Below are 20,846 nucleotides of genomic sequence, written 5' to 3'. Positions count from 1 at the left end.
ATGAGCTCCAGGATATTGGGAAAATATACAGTGTTCAGCATAAATGACTACACCCCCTTTTGAAAATTCATTTATTTTCCTTCGTCTTAGTCCATTTATTCATCAGGGGTCGCCACAGGGGAATGAACCACCAACTTATCCAGCATATGTTTTACACAGCTGATGCCCTTCCAGCTGCAACCCAATACTGGGAAACACCCATACACTCTCATTCACAAAAATACACTACAGCCAGTTTAGTTTATTCAATTCACCTGTAGCTCATGTCTTTGGACTTGTGGGGAAAACGGGAGCACCCAGAGGACGCCCACATGAGCATGGGGACAACATGCAAACTCCACAGAAACGCCAACTGTGCTAACCACTGAGCCACTGTGTCACCCCCTTTTGAAAATGTTTTTAATCAATTTCCTCAGTCAATACAGGTACTGTATTTTGTTGCATTAAAACAAGTTTTATTAAACTGTTATTTCCATTAAAAACAGTTTGGTCACCAAACATCTATAAAGATTATAAGAACGAATTATTGCCAAAAAAATTCTAAATAAATAAATAAATAATAAAATTATTATTAATAATAATAATAATAATAATAATAATAATAATAATAATAATAATAATAATATAAACCACAAAATTCCTCCAAAATTTACATATTTTAATTTTTTTTCTTGATTTTCCTGTTTATCAAAATTTATAAAATATTTTTCAACATTCGAATTTGGATGTACTCATTTTGCACTCTTAAAATAATATAATATATACATCTTAAATAAAAATAGATAAATAAAATGTAATTAAAAAGAATAAAAACAAAATGTTATTAAATACAATTAAAAATAAATGTATTTAATTTAATAACAAATAAGAATAAAAATAAAATAAAATAAATTAATTAATTTAATTTCAAATAAAATAAAATTCATAAGAAAAATAATTAAATAAATAAAAATTTTATAAAAATGTTTAAACTAAATTAAATAAATAAATAATGTCATCTTTAACATTATACTTTGGCCCATCAGTTTATGTCATGTTAAAGTTACAAATTTGTGCACTCTTTTAACTACTTCTTAATAAGTTTAGTTTAGTTTAATTTGATTAGCTCTTTTGTTTGTTTGGTTAGATTAGTTTCAGTTTTGACTTGTTGATTTGGTATTGTATAGCATCCTTTGAAAAACAAAAAAATGTAAAAGATTGTGGGTGTAGTGATTTACGATGAGCACTGTACAATATACAATATTTCTGTTAAATATTTATTATGATTTAACATATTCTATAAGAAGAATTCTATTTTTATTAGGATTTTTAAAAAATCTGTAATAACAATACTAAAATAGACAAGTATTTTTTTTTTATTTAATCAAATCTAATTCTGGCTCAAATAAATTTATGTCAAGATGCAAACATTTAAACACTGTTAAAACACTGTGAATGACTGAAAACCTCAGAAGATATTTTGAACTCAGCAGCGCAACACCCAAATGTCAATTCATCCATATTAAACCTGTACCCTGATCTGATGTGAAAGACATCGGCAAACAAGTTATTTTTATTAACTAATTTTTGTTGTTGTCGCACACAATTGTTCTTGCAGCTTTGTATGATTACAGTTGAACCACTGAAGTCACATCGAATATTCTGGCAATGTTTTTGGTTCCTTTTCTGGACTTTGAACATCTCAGTTGTTGTCTATGGTGGACTAGAGAGCTCTCTGATTTCATCTAAAATATCTTGATTTGCATTCTGAAGATTTAATAATAATATGCCAAAAACCTGTCAATATTAAGTGAGTTTTTTTCTTAAAACAAGCTAATAATCTGCCAATGGGGTAAGCAAAATAATATTGTTTTTCCTTTTGACATAAAATAATTGTGCTTACCGCAATGGCAGATTATTTAGCCTGTTTTAAAGGAAAATCTCACTTAATTTGGGCACCTTTTCTCTTAAAACAGGACAACATGTTTTGCTTGTCTAGAAAATGCTTCTCGTTTTAAGAATATTTAGATATTTGGACTAGAAACAAAACAAAAATAAAGCATTTCTGCAGTGTGAGTAATTAATATAAGAAATTCGCTTTAAGGGTGAATTAACCCTTCAATGTAATGTCATGACCTGAAAATCAAAGTCAACCTTCTCAGCACCATTACATCATTTTATCACAACGCAGTGCAATTTATCTCTTTCTCTCTCAGGCAGTTTGATAATACTGAAAATTATGTTAGGCTCCCCCTTAAAGTTCCTGGGTCAGTCATGCCTTTTGGCTCATGATGACTCAGATTGTGTATCAAGGGAATGGAGTTGACCTCAGATAAGAGTGTGTGTCATAATTCAGAGCGAGTCAGAAACCGATGCATTAATTTCCATTAGTGCAGATGGGGAGTTAATCCTGGGCTCCTCCGCGGTGTGAGCAGGCAGATGCTCAGAGCACCTTCAGTCTCTGTTTGGTGCAGAATCGCAGCATAAACACTTCCCCGAAGGCTCGTACAACAGGTGTGAGTCAGCCGAACAGGTGTGGATTAATCGTCTATAGCTTGTGAGATTTTTTGCTCTCGGATCCATACAGTTTTTTTTAATAAAGTCCATATGGATGTGGATGCAGTTGTCATCTGCTAGACATTTGCAGATAAATATTAGCTTAGGTTTGGGCTGATGAAATCATCTCTAAAGCTAATGATCAAACCAGCAGTATGGCAGTATGATGGACAGACAGTGATAGATAGAACAATAAAATAACAGAATGATAGAAGGACAGACAGAACAACAGTGACCGATCAACATAATGATGAGAACGATAGAGCTATACAATAACAGGATGGAGAAATTATGTAGATGTAGACGGCATGACAGAACAAAATAATAGACAAAATGACTACTAGAATGGAGGAATGGAGGGATGGATGCAGGGATGGATGGATGGAAGGGGTGGGATGGAGGGAGGAATGAATGGATGGAGGGTGGGATGGATGGAGGAATGGGCAGATGGAGGAATGGATGGAGGAATGGGTGGATGAAGGGATGAATCGATGGAGGGATGGATAGATGGATGAAGGAATGGGGAGAGGGATGGGTGGAAGGATGGAGGGGTGGAGGAATGGAGTGAGGGACAGATGGAGGAACAGAGGGAGGGATGGATGAATGGAGGGAGGGATGGATGGAGGGATAGAGGAATGGGGGAAGGAATGGATGGAGGAATGGAAGGAGGGAGGGATGTAGGAATAGATGGAGGGAGGTATGGAGGAATGGGTGAAGGAATGGATGGAGGGATGGAGGAATGGAGAAGGATGGATTGACGGTGGAATGGAGGAATGAAGGGAGGGAGGGATGGATGGATGGAGGAATGGAGGGAGGGAGGAGGTGGATGGAGGAATGGAGGAATGGAGGGATGGAGAGAGGGGGGATGGATAGAGGAATAGAGTGAGAAATGGAGGGAATGATGGAGGGATGGATGGGAAAATAGAGGGATGGAGGACTGGAGGGAGGGATGGAGGAACAGAGGAAGGAATAGATGGAGGAATGGAAGGAGGGAGGGATAAAGGAATGGATAAAGGAATGGAGAGAGGGACAGAAGGAGGGATGGAGGAATAGAGGGGGGAAATGGAGGGAGGGATGGAGGAATAGATGGAGAAACGAGGGAAGAATGGAGGGAGAGATGGAGGGAGGGATGAATGGATGGAAGTAGGGAGGGAAGGATGGATGGATGGATAGACAAAAATCTAATTAGAAATGTGTCCAGTTTTCATCTATGTAAAGCGGCTTTGACAATCTACATTGCTAAAAGCACTATAGACACAAAATTGACTTGTGAAACAACAGACACACAAACAGAATGATAATCCCAATCCACTTTCCTGTAAGATGTGGCCATTTCAAATAAAATTCACACTCAAACTAATCATAATGACATGATTTTGAAAGTATCACATGACAAAACGAGTGATGGACACACCAAATATGGAATAAAAACATCAATTTGCAAAAAAAAAATTAAATTAGCTTGAGGTGGTTTTAGAAAAATAGTTAATGATAACCATACTTGCCAAATAAACTCTGACATAGCGAACATTACACCCACATGACTCCATTATGCTTGCCTTGTTTACTATTGGTTGCTAGGTTACCAATCCTACAGTCAGCTGCTCTAAAAACCTGATGCACCTAATACACATTTGGGATTTTCTTTTCTTTTATTGCGAACATTGAAAAGATTCGCTTCACATTAGGATTGAAACCCAGCTAATGACATACGGTTGGAAGGGATCAAGAAATCTGCCGCTAAAAACAGCTGCTGAAATTACACACTTCACCTTTAATGGAGGAATAGGTGAGAACTCGTCCTCGCTTCTGCAGTCTTTCAGTTCACCAAGCAACGAAATAACTCAAACTCGCAACCAGAGGCATGAAAGGCCCAAGCGAGTGCATGAAATTGGTGCGTGAAGCAGGATTAAAGCGTCTTAGTGTCACTGTCAGCTCCACGCATTTGAATCAGGAAAAGAGAGACGGATATAAATAGGTCTGGCTGAAGATACACGAATTAGGTTTTATTCACGCCCCAGCCTTCAGGGCCTTGAAAGGGACAATAACGAAAAGAAAAAAGAGAGGCCTTCATAGCTGAACAAACATAAAAGGCTGTAAAAACCAATTTGAGGTATTTTCTCCGAACACTCCATATCGCAGGAACACACTGGAGTGAGTGTGCGTTTTCTAACACACACAGATACAACCTTCAATGCTTACGACAGAAGCATCTTCGCAAGGAGGCTGAGTGACGGCATGAAGCCGCATTTATAGTTGAAGTCAAAACTATTATGAAGTTTTATTTCTTTTTCAAATATTTCTCAAGTAATACTTAATGGATTATGGATATTTTCACAGTATTTACTATCATGTTTTTTCTTCTGGAGAAAGTCTTATTTGTTTTATTTTGGCTAGAATAAAAGCAGTTTTAAGCCATTTTAAGGTCAATATTATTAGCCCCATTAACCAGTTTTTTATTGTCTACAGAACAAACTACTGTTATACAATGGCTTGGCTAATTACCCTAACTTACCTAATTAGTTAACAGAATTAACTTAGTTAACCATTTAAATTGCACTTTAAGCTGAAAACTACACTACCTGACAAAAGTCTTGTCGTCCATCCCAGTTGTAAGAGCAACAAATAATAACTTGACTTCTAGTTGATCATTTGGAAAAGTGGCAGAAGATTCTCACAGAAATCAGTCAAGTTTGGTGAAGGAAAAATCATGGTTCGGGGTTACATTCAGTATGGGGACGTGCAAGAGATCTGCAGAGTGCATGGCAACATCAACATTACAAAGCACAGGAGAAGGCAAATTCTCATACTTCAGCTTATCATACTTCAGCCTCCACATCAAAGTTCCTGAAAGAAAGAAGGTCAAGGTGCTCCAAGATTGGCCAGCTCAGTCACCAGACATGAACATTATTGAGCATGTCTGGAGTAAGATAAAGAATGAGGCATTGAAAATGAATCCAAAGAATCTTGATGAACTCTGGGAGTCCTGCAAGAACGCTTTCTTTGCCATTCCAGATGACTTTATTAATAAGTGATTTGAGTCATTGCAGAGATGTATGGATGCAGTCCTCCAAGCTCATGGGAGTCATACACATTATTCATTCTTTTTACACTGCACCATGACTTTATAATCTATACTAGGCATAGGCCGGTATAAGATTCTGACAGCATGATAACCTTGTATAAGTTTGACGGTATCGTGATTACTGATCCAAAGTAAGTTATTTTTAAATATCTGGGTGAAAAACACCAACTTTTTTTCACCCATTGAACACAATATATTTTATTTTAGGAGACATTTTAAATATTTTGGACCAGTAGGTTTTGATGTAGATGTCCCTTTTCTGCTGAAGATACTGCTGCTTTAAAAAAATAGTATATAAAATAGTAAATAAAATAAAAATAGTAACTTAAACAGTAGTGAAAAACATGTAAAAAAAACATACGTAAACCTTAGGATTGGAATAACGGTTTCAAAACCTTGACTTTTCCAAACCACGATAAACCTTGAAACCAGTTATCATCCCATGGCTATTCTGTACTGTACATTATTTCTGTTAAGCGACAAAAATTTTGTCTAAGCAAAGTCAGACCTTACTGTCCTAATGAATAATTAAATATCAAGGCATGATTATACTTTATTTTGGTAAAATAAGTGTAACCTAGAGGTCCATGCCTTTTAAATAAGCCACTTCTGATACCAAATGATCAACTAGAAGTCAAGTTATTATTTGTTGATCATAAAAATTGGAAAGGCCACAAGACTTTTGTGAGGTAGTGTAGTATCTAGATAAAAATATCTAGTAAAATATTTTTACTGTCATCATGGCAAAGATAAAAGAAACCAGTTATTAGAAATGAGTTATTTCATTTACATTTACATTTAGTCATTTAGCAGATGCTTTTATCCAAAGCGACTTACAAATGAGGACAAGGAAGCAATTTACACAACTATAAGACCAGCAGTGAACAAGTGCTATAGACAAGTTTCAGGTGTGTAAAGTCTAAGAAGCTGAGCATTAGTAATGTTTTTTTTTTTTGTTTGTTTTTTTGTGAGAGAGAGTACAGTTAGTGTTATAGCCAGAGAGGCAGTTACAGATTAGGAAGGAAAGTGGAGACTAATTAGTTGAGTTTTTAGTCGTTTCTTGAAAACAGCAAGTGACTCTGCTGTTCTGATGTAGTTAGGGAGTTCATTCCACCAACTGGGCAGATTGAATGCGAGAGTTCGGGAAAGTGATTTCTTCCCTTTTAGGGATGGAACCACGAGGCGACGTTCGTTCACAGAACGCAAGTTTCTGGAGGGCACATAAATCTGCAGAAGTGAGAGCAGATAAGAAGGAGCAAAGCCAGAGGTCGCTTTGTAAGCAAATATTAGAGCTTTGAATTTGATGCGAGCAGCAACTGGAGTGACATGAAAAAACTATGTATTAACCATGTATTAAAACTATTATGTTTAGAAATGTGTAGAAAAAAAATCTTCTATCCATTAAATAGAAATTCAAGAGTTCACACTTAGCCGATGATCTTTCAAAAGCTTGTTTGGCATGCTGTCCCGGGAGAGAGCCCTGAGCTCAAGGGATCCTCGAGCCCAGGGCTCCCTCCCATTCGCAGAGCGAGAGGGGAGCCTGAGCTCAGTGGATCTCAGAACTCCCCGGCTGCAGTAGGGAACACGTGAGAAAAAGGGAGCTAAACGAGTGCTTGATTGCTAAGTCTGTTATGCATAATGTATGAACTCGGGGAAAACCCACGCGGACATGGTGAGAATATACAAACTCCTCACAGAAACGCCCACCAGCCTGGCGAGACCAGGGCTGGCAGTGTTCTTGCTGTGGGGCTAATAGTGCTAACCACTGGGCCGCCCGATCTATGATAAAGGAGAAGAATGGGGAGGAAGGGGGGTTTCTTCCAAACAAAGATAAAGTGGACTGAAGACTGGTTATTTAGAGTAGCTTAGGACTCATATGATTGGAAGATCATGATTAGCTAATACGAGACCGAATGTGATAAATCATAAGCATGTGATCCTCTTGGAAAAAGTTTATAAATAAACTTCACTTGGGGGAACCAATATACAGGGGAGCTAATAATTCTTCAACTGTATCTTCAGTGTCCTTGCGACTGCAAACGGATGTCAGAAAATCAATCATTCGCTCAGTGGGGAACCCATGAAACGTTCGCAGCCCAGACTGGCAGATTTTTACAGAAGCAGGCAAATGAACTCGAAGGATACATCAGGATGAGGTTTGGTTAGAAGGAGCGCTTTGATAGAACTATTTGCGTGGAGGGAACAGAAATAATGTTTGAGCCTTTGGAGGGAGACACTTTGCTTGGGAGATGGAGACTAAAAATGATCAGGAAACAGTCTGGATGTGTTATTTATAGTGAACGCTGCTATATTTGTACTTACCAAACTGTCCACTCCTGCCAGCGTGTGATTGGCATTGTATAGGGAATAGGTCAGCTGGTACACCCCATCGTTGGTTTCGCTGTTTCCATAGAAACCAACTCCCACAGCAACACTGCGAAGTCACAAGGTGAAAAGTTGCAATTAGTTTACAAGCGGTAATAATATGTACAGTAATAAACACATCTTACAAGGATTTGAATCACCTGGTAGTTAAAAAAGAAGACTGTATAAACATGCTTTATGTTCAGCATGATTTTCAGGAAATCTTTTGGCTGGTTTTACTATGACTTTAGTTATTTTTGTGCACACTGTAATATGTTTACACCAAAAATAAAAAGCACAAATGATAAAACAATATTGGAAAATATCCACTGCATAAAACATATGCAGAGTAATTGGCGGTTCATTCAGCTGTGGCATCCACTGCTAAATCAGGTACTAAGCGAAGGATAGTGAGTGAGTGAGTGATATGGAAAAACGTAGTAAAGTAAACACTAAATGACTGCAAACATATATTTATTTTGGTCAAAGATGTTTTAATTTTTTGTTAGATTTTTTAGTTTTCAAAACTAGTAAACATTAATGCAACTTTTCCCCCATTATATTACATTAAAATGTGTTTTTGTGTTTCAAAAAAGAATCACCATTATACATTTTCACCATGATTTAAAAAAATATATTCACTAAAATGTCAGATATTGCAACATCTATGCCTGGGCTAGATTCTAACAGTATGATAACCTTGGATATATATATAATGGTTTCATGGTATTGTGATTACTGCTCTAAAATATATTCTTATTAAATGTCTGGGTAAAATCCCTATTTTTTCCACTTTGAACACAATGGCTGCATCCGAAATAGCATTCCTCAATACTATATACTGTAGTATGCTAAAAACAGTATGCGAGCTGAATAGTATGACCGAATTTAAAGTATTTGAAAAACAGTATGAAAGAAGTACCCGGATGACCTACTACTTCCGGCAAGATTCTGAAGTGCGCATCCGATGGATGCTACACTATCCCATGATGCACCACGAGAGAATTCATGAATGGGAGTGAAGCGGGTGTGTCATGTGATCATGATAAAATGGCGGACGTAGTATGTCCGAGCTTCATTCATACTACTCACATTCATACTGTATAGAACATACTTTTCTGTCGGTTGAATAGTAAATTCAAATTCAAATGCAGTACCTACAGAGTAGTAGGCGATTTCGGATGCAGCCAATATATTGTATTTTGGGAAACATTTAAAATGTTTTGAAGCAGTAAACATGACAGGCTAAATAATTCAAATGAACAACTGTCTTCTGCTGTCTTCATTAGTTTCAAAAACACAGATTTCTTTACAATTTAAAACAGCATCATTGGATATCTTTTCTTCTGGAGATACTGTTGTCCTAAAAAAAAAGTGAAAAAAAAAGGAAAAAAAAAAACAAAAAAAACGTACATATACATAACACATATATATATACATTGTATATATATATATATGAATTAATTATTATATAATTAGAAATATTAACAGTTTTACTTTACTACGTGAACACAGAATCCAGATTGCCAACTTGGACAGTCTAAAGGAATTCACTGATAAAGCTATATCAAAAAACATGGACTGAAGGCAATCTATATGGATCTGAAGTTAAATGACTGGAAAATAAACTCACTGTAATAGGGTGAATGCTGCATACATGCCACACACAGGTCTTTAATATTCAACAGGAGCCATGCTGTGCCAGAGGCTAATGTTCAGAGCTAGGGAAATAACAAACAATATGGTGTCTTCTTCCAGTGAGAACAGCTCACAAACACTATAACTAATCTACATTAACTAATCTACAGTTTTCAGAACAATAAAATAAAGCACTAATTAGTCCTTTCAGTTATAAAGTCACAATTAGTCAGCTGAGATACATTACTGTTTTCACCTGGTATTAACATTCATGCAAATGCATTTTATGACCACTTTTGTTTAGATTTCTTTGAGACCTTTCTTTCTTATTTCATCTTTCTTCTACATAATCTTCTTGAAAGTCCTCAATGGGGTGCCCAAGTGAACAAACCCATTTTACAAGGTTTATGAGCAAGCAGAAATGAATTACACTGAAAAGGATGCGCGTGCAATTATGATTTCGATATTGTGGCACAGCAAAGTGTGAACCAGTGTTGCCAACTATTTCCAAAGAAAAGTAGCTAAAGCCTCCCTGAAAAGTAGCTAAATGTTGCCAGATGATGTCACGCACTAATTTGCATATCAATGATGTCATCACGTAGTATCTGACAAGCGTAAGCCCGATGCCTCTGCTCTCTGAGGTGCCATGTATTATATTAAAACATTACGTCCAGATGCACATACTACTTTGCGTGATGATGTCACTGCGTAATCGAAATCCAATTAGATTTGTATTAAAAAATAGAGTTGACTATTTGTAAAAGTAACACAAATACTTTTTGATAAGAAGTTTTTATTTTTAAATATAACACTGATAATGAACAGTTAGATTCTGTTAAACAATCACAGCTTGTGTACTTTTTTTTAACTTGAAATTAACCCATTTGTGAAAGTGACACCAATTATAGCACTATTGGAATTTATTGCTACCTAAATTACCAACAATTATACATGTTAACAAATATCAGTAAATTAACAGTTATGAAAAACAATCTAAGCTAGCAATTTACTCTACTGAGTGAAGCCTGCAGCCACTGCTCTTTTAAAGTACTTTTTAAAAATTGCTAAAAGAAGCCAAATGAATGTTAAAAATTGCTAAATTTGTTGCTAGGTGCTTATTGAAAAAAAGTTCCTAAGGTAGTATGAAAAGTTGCTAAATCTAGCAACAAAATTGCTAAATTGGCAAAACTGGTATGAACTCCTTGTTTAAGTGTACTTTCATATTAAAAGTCCTACAAAGTTCAATATGAAAGTGTGCTTTCATATTAAAAGTCCAGTTTCATATTAAACGTTTCATATTAAAAGTTACCCACTTGACTGACAAAAACACATCTTAACATGAGATTAACACACTTTTGTTTATGTAAAGCCCTTTGAATTGGCATTGTGTATGAAATATGCTTTATAAATAAACTTGCCTCACCTTGCCTAGATTAAAAGTATTATTTTCTATTCATAAATGATAACTGTGTCATCATGTATTAATGTTACTCCAAACCTGTATATAAAGAAAGTCTCATTAACTTACATTGAAGGAGGAGTGTATATCTGGATACAAGAATGTCATAAAAACTTTGAGCTATTAAACAACTTGCTACTAACCATCCCACTATCATAAAACAAAGCCACTGTTTGAGTTTCATATTAAAAGCATCTACTGAGAGACCCAATAATATTGCACTGGCGAAGATATACTCATGACGTTTCACTGCAAACAACATACTCCAGACCAAACCATCTATCTCACTACACACTATTCAAAATGAAACAATGGTCTGAATGTGAGAAAGCATGACTGAGTGGGCCATCTACAACATCAGAGAAGCAAGTTAATGAGGCTTTGGCAGGAAACCGAAGATATTAGCGTGTGAGAGTCCATTCTCACAAAACCACCGGGGAACAGGGAGCATCGCGCATAGAAAGAGAATGAAGTCACCAAACCGGCAGTTTCATCATCGTTCTAAGTTATTTGGCTCATTAGCCCCAAGAGAACCAGTGAGGTCAATAATAGCGCACAGGAAGTGAAGTCATTTCCTGCACTGCATTGTTCATATAAACTGGCCTTAAAAGCTTAATGCTAACCGAGCCTCTTTTATGTTAGGGTGTGTTGGCACTTGCTGTTCAATTCTCTTTGGACATTTGGTCAGGTATAAAGAGCCTGGTTTCTCTTAAGGTTTTTTTCCTTCACTTTTGTCAATTGGTGAAGTTTGTTCCCTGTCACTTGCTTGCTTGGTTTGGGACTTGTGGAGCTGCACATGGATGGATTTGCTCTTCAGTGTTTGGACTTTCAGCAGTGAAAATAAACCACACTGAACTAAACTGAACTTCATTTGTGAAAACTGGACTGACACAGTTTCAATTTACTAGAACTTCTATGCTAAGCTGCTTTGATACAATCCATATTGGAAAAGTGCTATAGAAATAAAGAGGAATTGAATTGAACTTAAGAGGAAAATTATGCTATTTAATTATGCTCATTAAGCGTAATTTCTAAAACAAACCTAAGACACAAAACAAACAAACAAACAAAAAGTGGCTTTTATCATGTATATTTTTAGATGGAACTAACCAAATACATTTGAAGGCTAAATTATTAGCCTTGAAGATTTTTTAAATTGCTAAACATAATTATTTTAATAGCTAATAACTAATTTCTTTTGTCATGATGTCAACACAATATTTTATTCAGCTTAGTGCAATTTAAAGGTTTAACTAGATGAATTAATTAGGCAGGTCATTGGACAACAGTGGTTTGTGTCCAAAAAAATCCTAATAATATTCACCCTAAAAAATTATATCTAAAAAAAATTGTATTTATTTTTTAGCGTGTCTGAAATAAAAGCAGTAAAACTCTCTCTGGAAGAAACAATATTGTATGTAAATACTATGAAAATGTCCTTGCTTTGTTAAACATTAATTCATTCATTTTATTTTCAGCTTAGTCCCTTTATTATCTGGGGTCGCCACAGCGGAATGAACCGCCAATTTATCCAGCACGTTTTACGCAGTGGATGCCCTTCCAGCTGCAACCCATCACTGGGAAACACCCATACACACTCAATCACACACATACACTACAGCCAATTTAGCTTCCCTAATTTACCTATAGCGCATGTCTTTGGACTTGTGGGGGAAACCGGATCACCCGGAGGAAACCCACGCGAATACGAGGAGAACATGCAAACTACTGTACACTGAAAAAAGTTTTGCATGCAAAACTGTTGCAAACAATTGATTTGTGTTGAATTTAAACAAACAAATTAAATTAAGCAATGTTCAACTTAATTTGTTTGTTTAAATTCAGCCCAAATAAATTGTTTTCAACCACTTAACGTAAAAAAATTGAGTAAATTCAAGGAATCATCTTTGAATAATTTTTTCAGTGTACACACAGAAATGCCAACTGACCCAGCCAAGGCTCGAACTAGGGACCTTCTCACTGAGAGGCGATTCTGCTACCCACTGCGCCACTGCTTTGTTAAACATTAACATTTAATAAACGGTTTCAAAGGAGGGCTGATAATTTTCCCTGTATATAACTGTATATAAAACAATGGTCTCATTCACTAATAACTTTGTAGATTCGTTTTGTATTTTTGTCTAATTTACAATGTGCATACATATGAGAATTAGATCTACAGCTGGTTCTAATGTTCTAGCGTATATAAATTTGCATGAAAAAAGGACCTTTTATTCCTTCTGAAATTTTGAATACATTTTTAGTACATTTTTAGACAGTGGTATTTTGTACTGTCATCATGGCAAAGACAAAAGAAATTAGTTATTAGCTAATAAAACTATTATGTTTAACAATATGTTCTCACATCACATAGGAGGGCTAATAATTTTGTTTTTAACTGTATTTGGTTAGTTCCCTCTAAACATGATATACATAATAAAAGCCACTTTTGTGTGTTTGTTTGTTTTGTATCTTTAGGTTTGCTGTAGAAATGACTCTTAATGAGTTAAGATGACTAAATGCATCATTTTCCTTTTGATACCTGACCAAATGTCCAAAGAGAACTTGAACCGCAAGTGCCAACACACCCAACATAAAAGAGGCTCGGTTAGCATTAAGCATTATAGAGCAGCTTATATTAACAATGCAGTGCAGGAAAATGTATGCCTTAAAACCTTTGTATACAGACTTTACGCGACACATTTGTACACATACATACATTGTGCTGGGCTAAACTAGTTTGTTGTGTGCGAATAGATATGATTTTTATGAGTAAAGTGCTTATAAATTGTGTAATCAAAGATAGTAAGAAATTCCTTTCACAAACAGACAAACATCTGCTACTGTACTAGACAATGCAATTCTGATGCCTTATTATCTGATGCCGTATTAAACTGTAATCAGCAACATCATGATTTTAAGGAGAAAAGCAGGTATGCTTGAGGATTCTGTCCTATATATTGTGACATCAAGTGCTGTTTTTGGTTTGTTTAGATCAGGGGTGTCAAACTCAGTTCCTGGAGGGCTCAAGCCCTACACAGTTTAGTTCCTACCCTCCTCCAACACACCAACCTGTATATAGTATGTTTCAAACAAGCCTGAAGGTCTCAATTAGATTGATCAGGTGTGTTTAATTATGGGTGGAACTAAACTGTGCAGAGCTGTGGCCCTCCAGAAACTGAGTTTTACACCTATGGTTTAGATGGTCAGAAGTAGAAGCGGACCGAGACCCATCATTTCCATGATCTCATTCTACAAAGGTTTTACTGACAGCCTTCACAGTTATTCAAATAACCCAAACAAATAGAGCAATCGCTCCAGAGTTTTTTTTTAATTGTACCAAACCTGTCAAGTGTGAACACACCCTTAAAGTTGAATTTGACATTGGGTGCCATAACGAGCACAGTAATGAAAGACAAAATCCATTCTCATTCCTGTGTCAGCTAAAAAAAACAAAAAAAAATAGAGACTGATTTCAGATCAGATTGGCAGTATGGGACTCCTGGGAAAGTGTAATGAATCCCCAAAAGTTTCTTGCCTTTGGAGTGAACGGAGAGCCATAAAGACACACCATAACAAACACAAACACATAAAGAATGCACAGCGCCCTGAGGCCACGTGCCGCACCACAACAAACACACAGGAGAATGACTGCGGTCTGCAACTGGGGACTTTATTAAAATGATTGGAAGAGTGAATTCTCATTAGCTGGAAGCCTCTAGCCAAACCGCATTATTCTCCTGATCCATCTCTAACTCAAAAAGTGCATGGGAAAAAATAAAATTGAGCTGCGTTCAGGAGGGGAAGGAGAGAGAGAAACAGAAAGATACCAGTTTCCTCATTTCTAATTTATAAAAATGCCTGATCATTATGGACAAACAGTTCAATCTTAGTTCCATCAGAGCACAGGACATGTCTCCAAAAATTTGTCTTTTTCCCAGTGTAATTTTGCAAATTGAAATATGGCTTTTTGTTGATTCTGGCTTGTTGATTTTCCCATGTTGTCACACAAGGAAGCAGTGTGTTTGAGGTTTTCCTTAAATACTATTCTCCAGGTATGCCTCCAATTAACTCAAATGTTGTCAATTAGCCAATCAGAAACTTCCGAAACCTTGACACCATCATCTGAGCTTTTTCAGAGGCATAATAATCTTATTGTATGTAAACTTGACTTTCAAGAAAAGGTCTAACAATTTCTCAAAATATCTCTCTCTCATTATTCTGCTATTAAGCATAACAGAAACTAATCTGATAATCCTAATTTACCTAAAAGAGAAAATGTTTAGTCACATTAACATCTGACTTTTTTTAAAATGGTTATGTGCCTTTTTATACAGTGTACTGTATGTAAACTTGTGGTTTCACCTATATATATATATATATATATATATATATATATATATATATATATATATATATATATATATATATATATATATATATATATATATATATATATAATATTTATTTTTTAAACATCTGCTACACATTTTTCCAATAAACATTTCGATAATAAATTTATGTTTTAACTTTCAAGATTGCAATGTAATTTTCTAAATTATCTAAACTAGACAATATGCTGTAAAAAAGTGTGGGTTGATAACTTTTTTTTTGACTGCAGATGATTTACTGCTGGTTTTGTCTGACCAGAGGAGAACTGCACAATGTAAAGCTGCAATTGATGGAGCATGTTTAATCCTTGCTCTATTTTAAGTGAATGTAAATGGAGTCGATTCCACCGACTCCAAAATTAGGAGACGAGAATCAGAGTCAACAACCTGGAGCCGGACACCCCTAATTAAATGTTCAGATAAAGAAAACACTACGAAAAAAATCAATTGATCATGTTAAAATGACAGTTAATATTCATGTAGTTTTACAAATTTATGCACACATTAGCATTACTGAGAGCAGGAAAGAAACAGGCTGCAATGGTGAGCAGTATCTTCATAAAATCGTTTATTAAAATAAATGATCAACATATTAATCTGTCTTGACGGCCTCTACAAGTGAAGTCATTATCTACACACAATATGAATGACCAATTAGAAAATACTACAAACTATAAAACTATATTTATGAAAATACTAAAATCAGACAAATCCAAATGCCCAACGCAAGCGGGCTGCGTTCCAGACCAGTTCAGCTTGATGACGTATAATGTCTCCGACACCGCCTGCAGTCCCATTTAGCAACTTGATAGCAAATGTCTTTTTAAAGAGCATAACTGATTTGAGTGGAGTGGAGTTTTATGTCGTAGAATAAAATGTGAAAATATCTTGAGTTTGTGATAGCCACAAACCTTATTTAAGCAATTTAACCGAAATCCCATTCAAAAAACCCATTGACTTTGGAACGAGGGAGCCGGAACTGCTAAAATGCTAACTCGCTTTTGAGTTTTTGCATACAAATTGACGTCATAGTTCTTCCACTCTGTTTTAGTAGTATTGTATGTCAGTAACACCCACACACATAACCCCGCTGGTCCTACACCACCCAACCCGCTGTGAGTTGGGATCGAAACGGCGACTTTCCGCATGGGAGTCAGTTGCTTTACCAAGGAGGCTAAAAACCATGGCCCCTAGCCTCTGTCGTTAGAGCAGCTTTAGAGGTCAGAAGAGTGAGGTTTACCAGCACAGCCCCCTTCACTAGCTGCCTCCGCTACATTCACCCTCCTAAACCTCACTCCCATCCAGGTCACGGCACCAATGTAACCCCACTGGTCCTACACCCCCCAACCCACACACACACACACACACACACACACACACACACACACACACACACACACGCACGCATGTACACACACTGCTTCAAAAGAGTATTAGAAGCTGCAATATCCACCCAATAAATGCAAGAATATTAAAGAAAGTTAAAGAAAGGGTACCAGTTGGGATAATAAGTTAAGAGTCCTTAAAATAGAACCAAAACACTAATGCTGTAAGAGACCAGCAGTGCCTTAAGACGTTCTGCCTTTAAATGGTCACAAACAGCACAAAAAAAGCTCTACTCTGGCCTCAAAAACCAGGCCTGAAAGCAGGCACACAAATAATGACAAAAATAGCGCTAGTGCTTTTATCAACTGCATGGAGAGCGCAAAGAAAGAGAGCAAAGCTATGCTAGTTCAAGTACGGGTTTAAAAGTACAATAAAGCTGTACCTTACATCAGCCACTTACAGACAAAATAAATAAATAAAAGTTGCATTCACTTTCATTTGAGTGTGTGTGTGTGTGTGTGTGTGTGTATGTGTGTGCGTGTGCGTGTGCGTGTGCGTGTGTGTGTGTGAAATGAGGCATCTTTTACTGAATATAATTTGAGTCGATCCTTATACGTCTCCTCCCCTGTGGGGGGCAGCGTTTGGTTAGGACAGATTTGTGCTGGTTTATTGAGGCATTGGGTTCTTTGTTCATGCCACCGCACAGCTTCAATATAACAAGAGCTGCACATTGCTTTGTAAGAGGGTGGGCAGGATTGTTTGCTGAAGCTGCAACCATCTGTCAAGCCATCTTGGTCCTGCATGATTCATTAGAAAATGACTGATGAACAACATATTGGTCACTGACCCTCAAACTGCATGCCACAACTTCCTGTTTCATCTTTAGTAATAAAAAATGACTTCACTTGACAGTAATTGGTTGTCATTTTTAAATCAGATCAAATGGAGTATAATACTGGCATTCATATGAAGAAAAAAAAAAACAAACAAAAAAAAAATTATATATATATATATATATATATATATATATATATATATATATATATATATATATATATATATATATATATATTTCATTTTATTTATTTCATTTTTTTTTTAACTATTTTTTTATTTTATATTTATATTTTATTTTATATTTTTTATTTAATTTCATTTAAGCTTCTTAAGGTTAATCTTTTCATATTTTTAACTGAGTAAAATTTCATTTTATATTTTATTTTATATTTTATTTATTTCATTTTTATTTTATGTTTTTATTTTTTATTTAATTTCATTTAAGCTACTATTTTTTAAATATTTTGCAATTTTTAATTTTGGGTGAACTATCCCTTTAACTGAATAAAAAGACATTTTATATTTTATTTATTTCATTTTTATTTAATGTTTTTATTTTAGATACTTTTTTAAAATTAAATTAAATTAAATTAAATTAAATTAAATTAAATTAAATTAAATTTAAAGCTTTTCCATATTTTGCAATTCAATTTGCATTTCATGTCCACCACGATATCTGAATTTCTGTTTTTCCTCAGCTAAGTGATACCAAAGATGGCATTAGTTTTATCTTATCTGCTTGAGTCTTCATCCTCTGATAGTGCATGAAAAGAGGATTACCCTTCAAACCACATCAAAAACAGTGTCAATTCCATATGTCACCAACATACAAGAAACTCTTCCAGGCCTCAACTACAACTACAGTGTTTGAGGGTCAACGATAATGTTATTTGGCAGCAACCAATGAACACCACAGTCTAGCGTGCAAATGATAATCCTACATAAATTTGTGCAGGAAGAGAAAATGAAAATTACTGACTCATTTCATGCAGTTCAGAATGAGAATTCTTGGTGACACTTTATTTTGATGGTCTGTTTGTTGAATTTAAGTTACATTGCAACTCATTCTCATTCGATTATAAGTAGACTTAGAAAAGGGTTAGGGTTGGTGTTAGTGTAAGTTGACATGTACAGTTTCTCATAGTCAGTTAAATATCTGTTGAAGGAGCAGTATCAACAGGTATTAAGCAGAGAGTCTACCAATACTCAAATGAACCATTAAAATAAGTGTTACTGAATTCTTTCTTTGGTTAAATGATAATATTATCTAATTGTTTATGGATGAATTGATATCACTTTATTTCTTAAATCATCTGCTTCTTCATGCTGTGATCTAAGGGGCTCCTGAAAAAGAGCAGTACAACCATGTAGTGAATGCAGGGCAACCATGGCAACAAAAACGGTAGACTACCAGATCATCTAAACACCAAAGAACCCATTGCATAACTTGTGTCATTCAGCAACATAATGGTGAAAATAAGAGAAAGAATTTCCCATTGTGCAGTCGATATGACACTCTACATCTAGAGTGGCATCCCAGAATGCAGCATCTGCAACCAGGCAATTTCACCTGCACAAAATTCTAGTATTGTAGGCTTTACAGCAGCTTTTTCCATTTATTAAGCTAGAAATGAACCATGGTTTTACTACAAATAAAAATAATCAATTATTGTTGTTGTAGTTAAACCATGCTAACCATAAATGAACCATAGTTGTATATAAATTTAGATATAAACCCAAACCCATATTTAAAAAGCATTTGTATTACAACTGTGGTTATAAAATGGTAATCAACGCATCACAAAAATGGTTACTGTATTTGTACTACACTGTAATAAATATCTGTTAATTAATAGTTTCCATTTTTTTGTGATTCACAAGTGTTTTCTATTTATTTACAGTTTTTTTTAGCATAATAGGCAGACAATATATCACGTTAAACTATGAAAAATGTTCATAAAAATCTATTTGTCAAACTTTTCAAGGTTAAAAGTTGTTGGAAGAAAGACCAAGGTCCCATAATGCAATTCAAAAAAACAAATAAACATGGAAAAAAAATGAAAACACAAATCCCAAAATACTTAAATCTGCTCATTATGTATATTTTTCACAGAGTATAATAAAACCAATTATTAGAAATTCTCTGTGTTGAAAGGACAAACATTGACTTGCATTATATGAGCTAAAATCTTTCTTTAATATTATTGTCACGATCACCAGCGACCAAGCCTATGCAGATCACTGGAGGACTAAACATCTGTCACAACATGAACTACAACTACCATAATGCCTTGAGCCAAGCAACACCTGCTACAGCTGACAATAATCCAGACACTCACTCACATACACATCTGAATCTCATGAACAATGATTACCTGGACTATAAAGGCACCTCTCATTTTTACATACACTGCTGAGGCTTGTTATTGTAACACCGCAAAGTATTTTCTTGCCATGTCTAGCCATGTTTTAACCCTTTGCCTTTGTTTCCGTTGTTTCGCCGCCTGACCATTCGCCTGCTTTGTTTACTATGCTTCTGGATTACCCTTATAATACTGTTTGTATGCATTTAACCATTGCCTGACTGACCATTCTGTGTTTAATAAACTGTGTGTGAATCCTCAACTATGTTGTCAGAGTCCCACTGTTACAATTATACTGTAGCAAAGTCGCCTACATCTTGGATGGCCTAAGGGTGAGTTAAAAAAAAAAAAAACAGCAACTTTTTTTTTTTCATTTTTGGGTAAACAACTCTGTATCTTTTACCCGTTTGACTCGCAAACCATCAAGACTATTTATGATGATATTTAAAACCGGTACTTTGGTCAAAAGTTAAATCCAAATGAATTAACAAATAAATAATCATATTCCCATCACCTCAACTGAGATAGATATAGGACCCCTAAAGAGTATCATCAAGTCACACCTCATGACCTAAGACTCTCATAGAGATATAACATTGATTTGAATCCATAAAAAAGACATTGTGAATGAAAGGTTTTATGGTAAATGTGCATATCTATCTTCTTCAACTCTGCATCCAGTCAACCAAGTAACTCTACTTCTGGCCACTGCAGAAACACTTCTGCTACAACCCTCATTAACATTTAATGTAGACACTGTCAGCCTTGCTGAGACATGCTACCAATTTTAGCAAGACCACATCAATAATAGAAGGTAAGGTTACACTGTAAGTGTTTAAAGTTGCCAT

The 20,846-nt window shown here is 35.5% G+C and overlaps 1 protein-coding gene across 1 annotated transcript in view; it reads right to left on the bottom strand.

Annotated features, from left to right (window-relative positions):
• Positions 1-7,166: 7,166 nt before the first annotated feature.
• ttyh2 (tweety family member 2) overlaps positions 7,167-20,846 on the bottom strand; it is a 59,076-nt gene continuing 45,396 nt past the window's right edge. The window contains exons 3-4 of the mRNA XM_056469018.1: positions 7,943-8,054; positions 7,167-7,190 (exon numbers count right to left, since the gene is read on the bottom strand). Of these exons, the coding sequence (XP_056324993.1) occupies positions 7,167-7,190; positions 7,943-8,054 (136 nt within the window). The remainder of the gene's footprint in view (positions 7,191-7,942; positions 8,055-20,846) is intronic.

This window comes from Danio aesculapii, chromosome 12 (assembly GCF_903798145.1).
Source record: "Danio aesculapii chromosome 12, fDanAes4.1, whole genome shotgun sequence".
In the NCBI taxonomy this organism is placed as follows: Eukaryota; Metazoa; Chordata; class Actinopteri; order Cypriniformes; family Danionidae; genus Danio; species Danio aesculapii.
The sequence above is the reverse complement of the archived record's forward strand: the minus strand, read 5'-3'. Positions and strand labels throughout refer to the sequence as shown.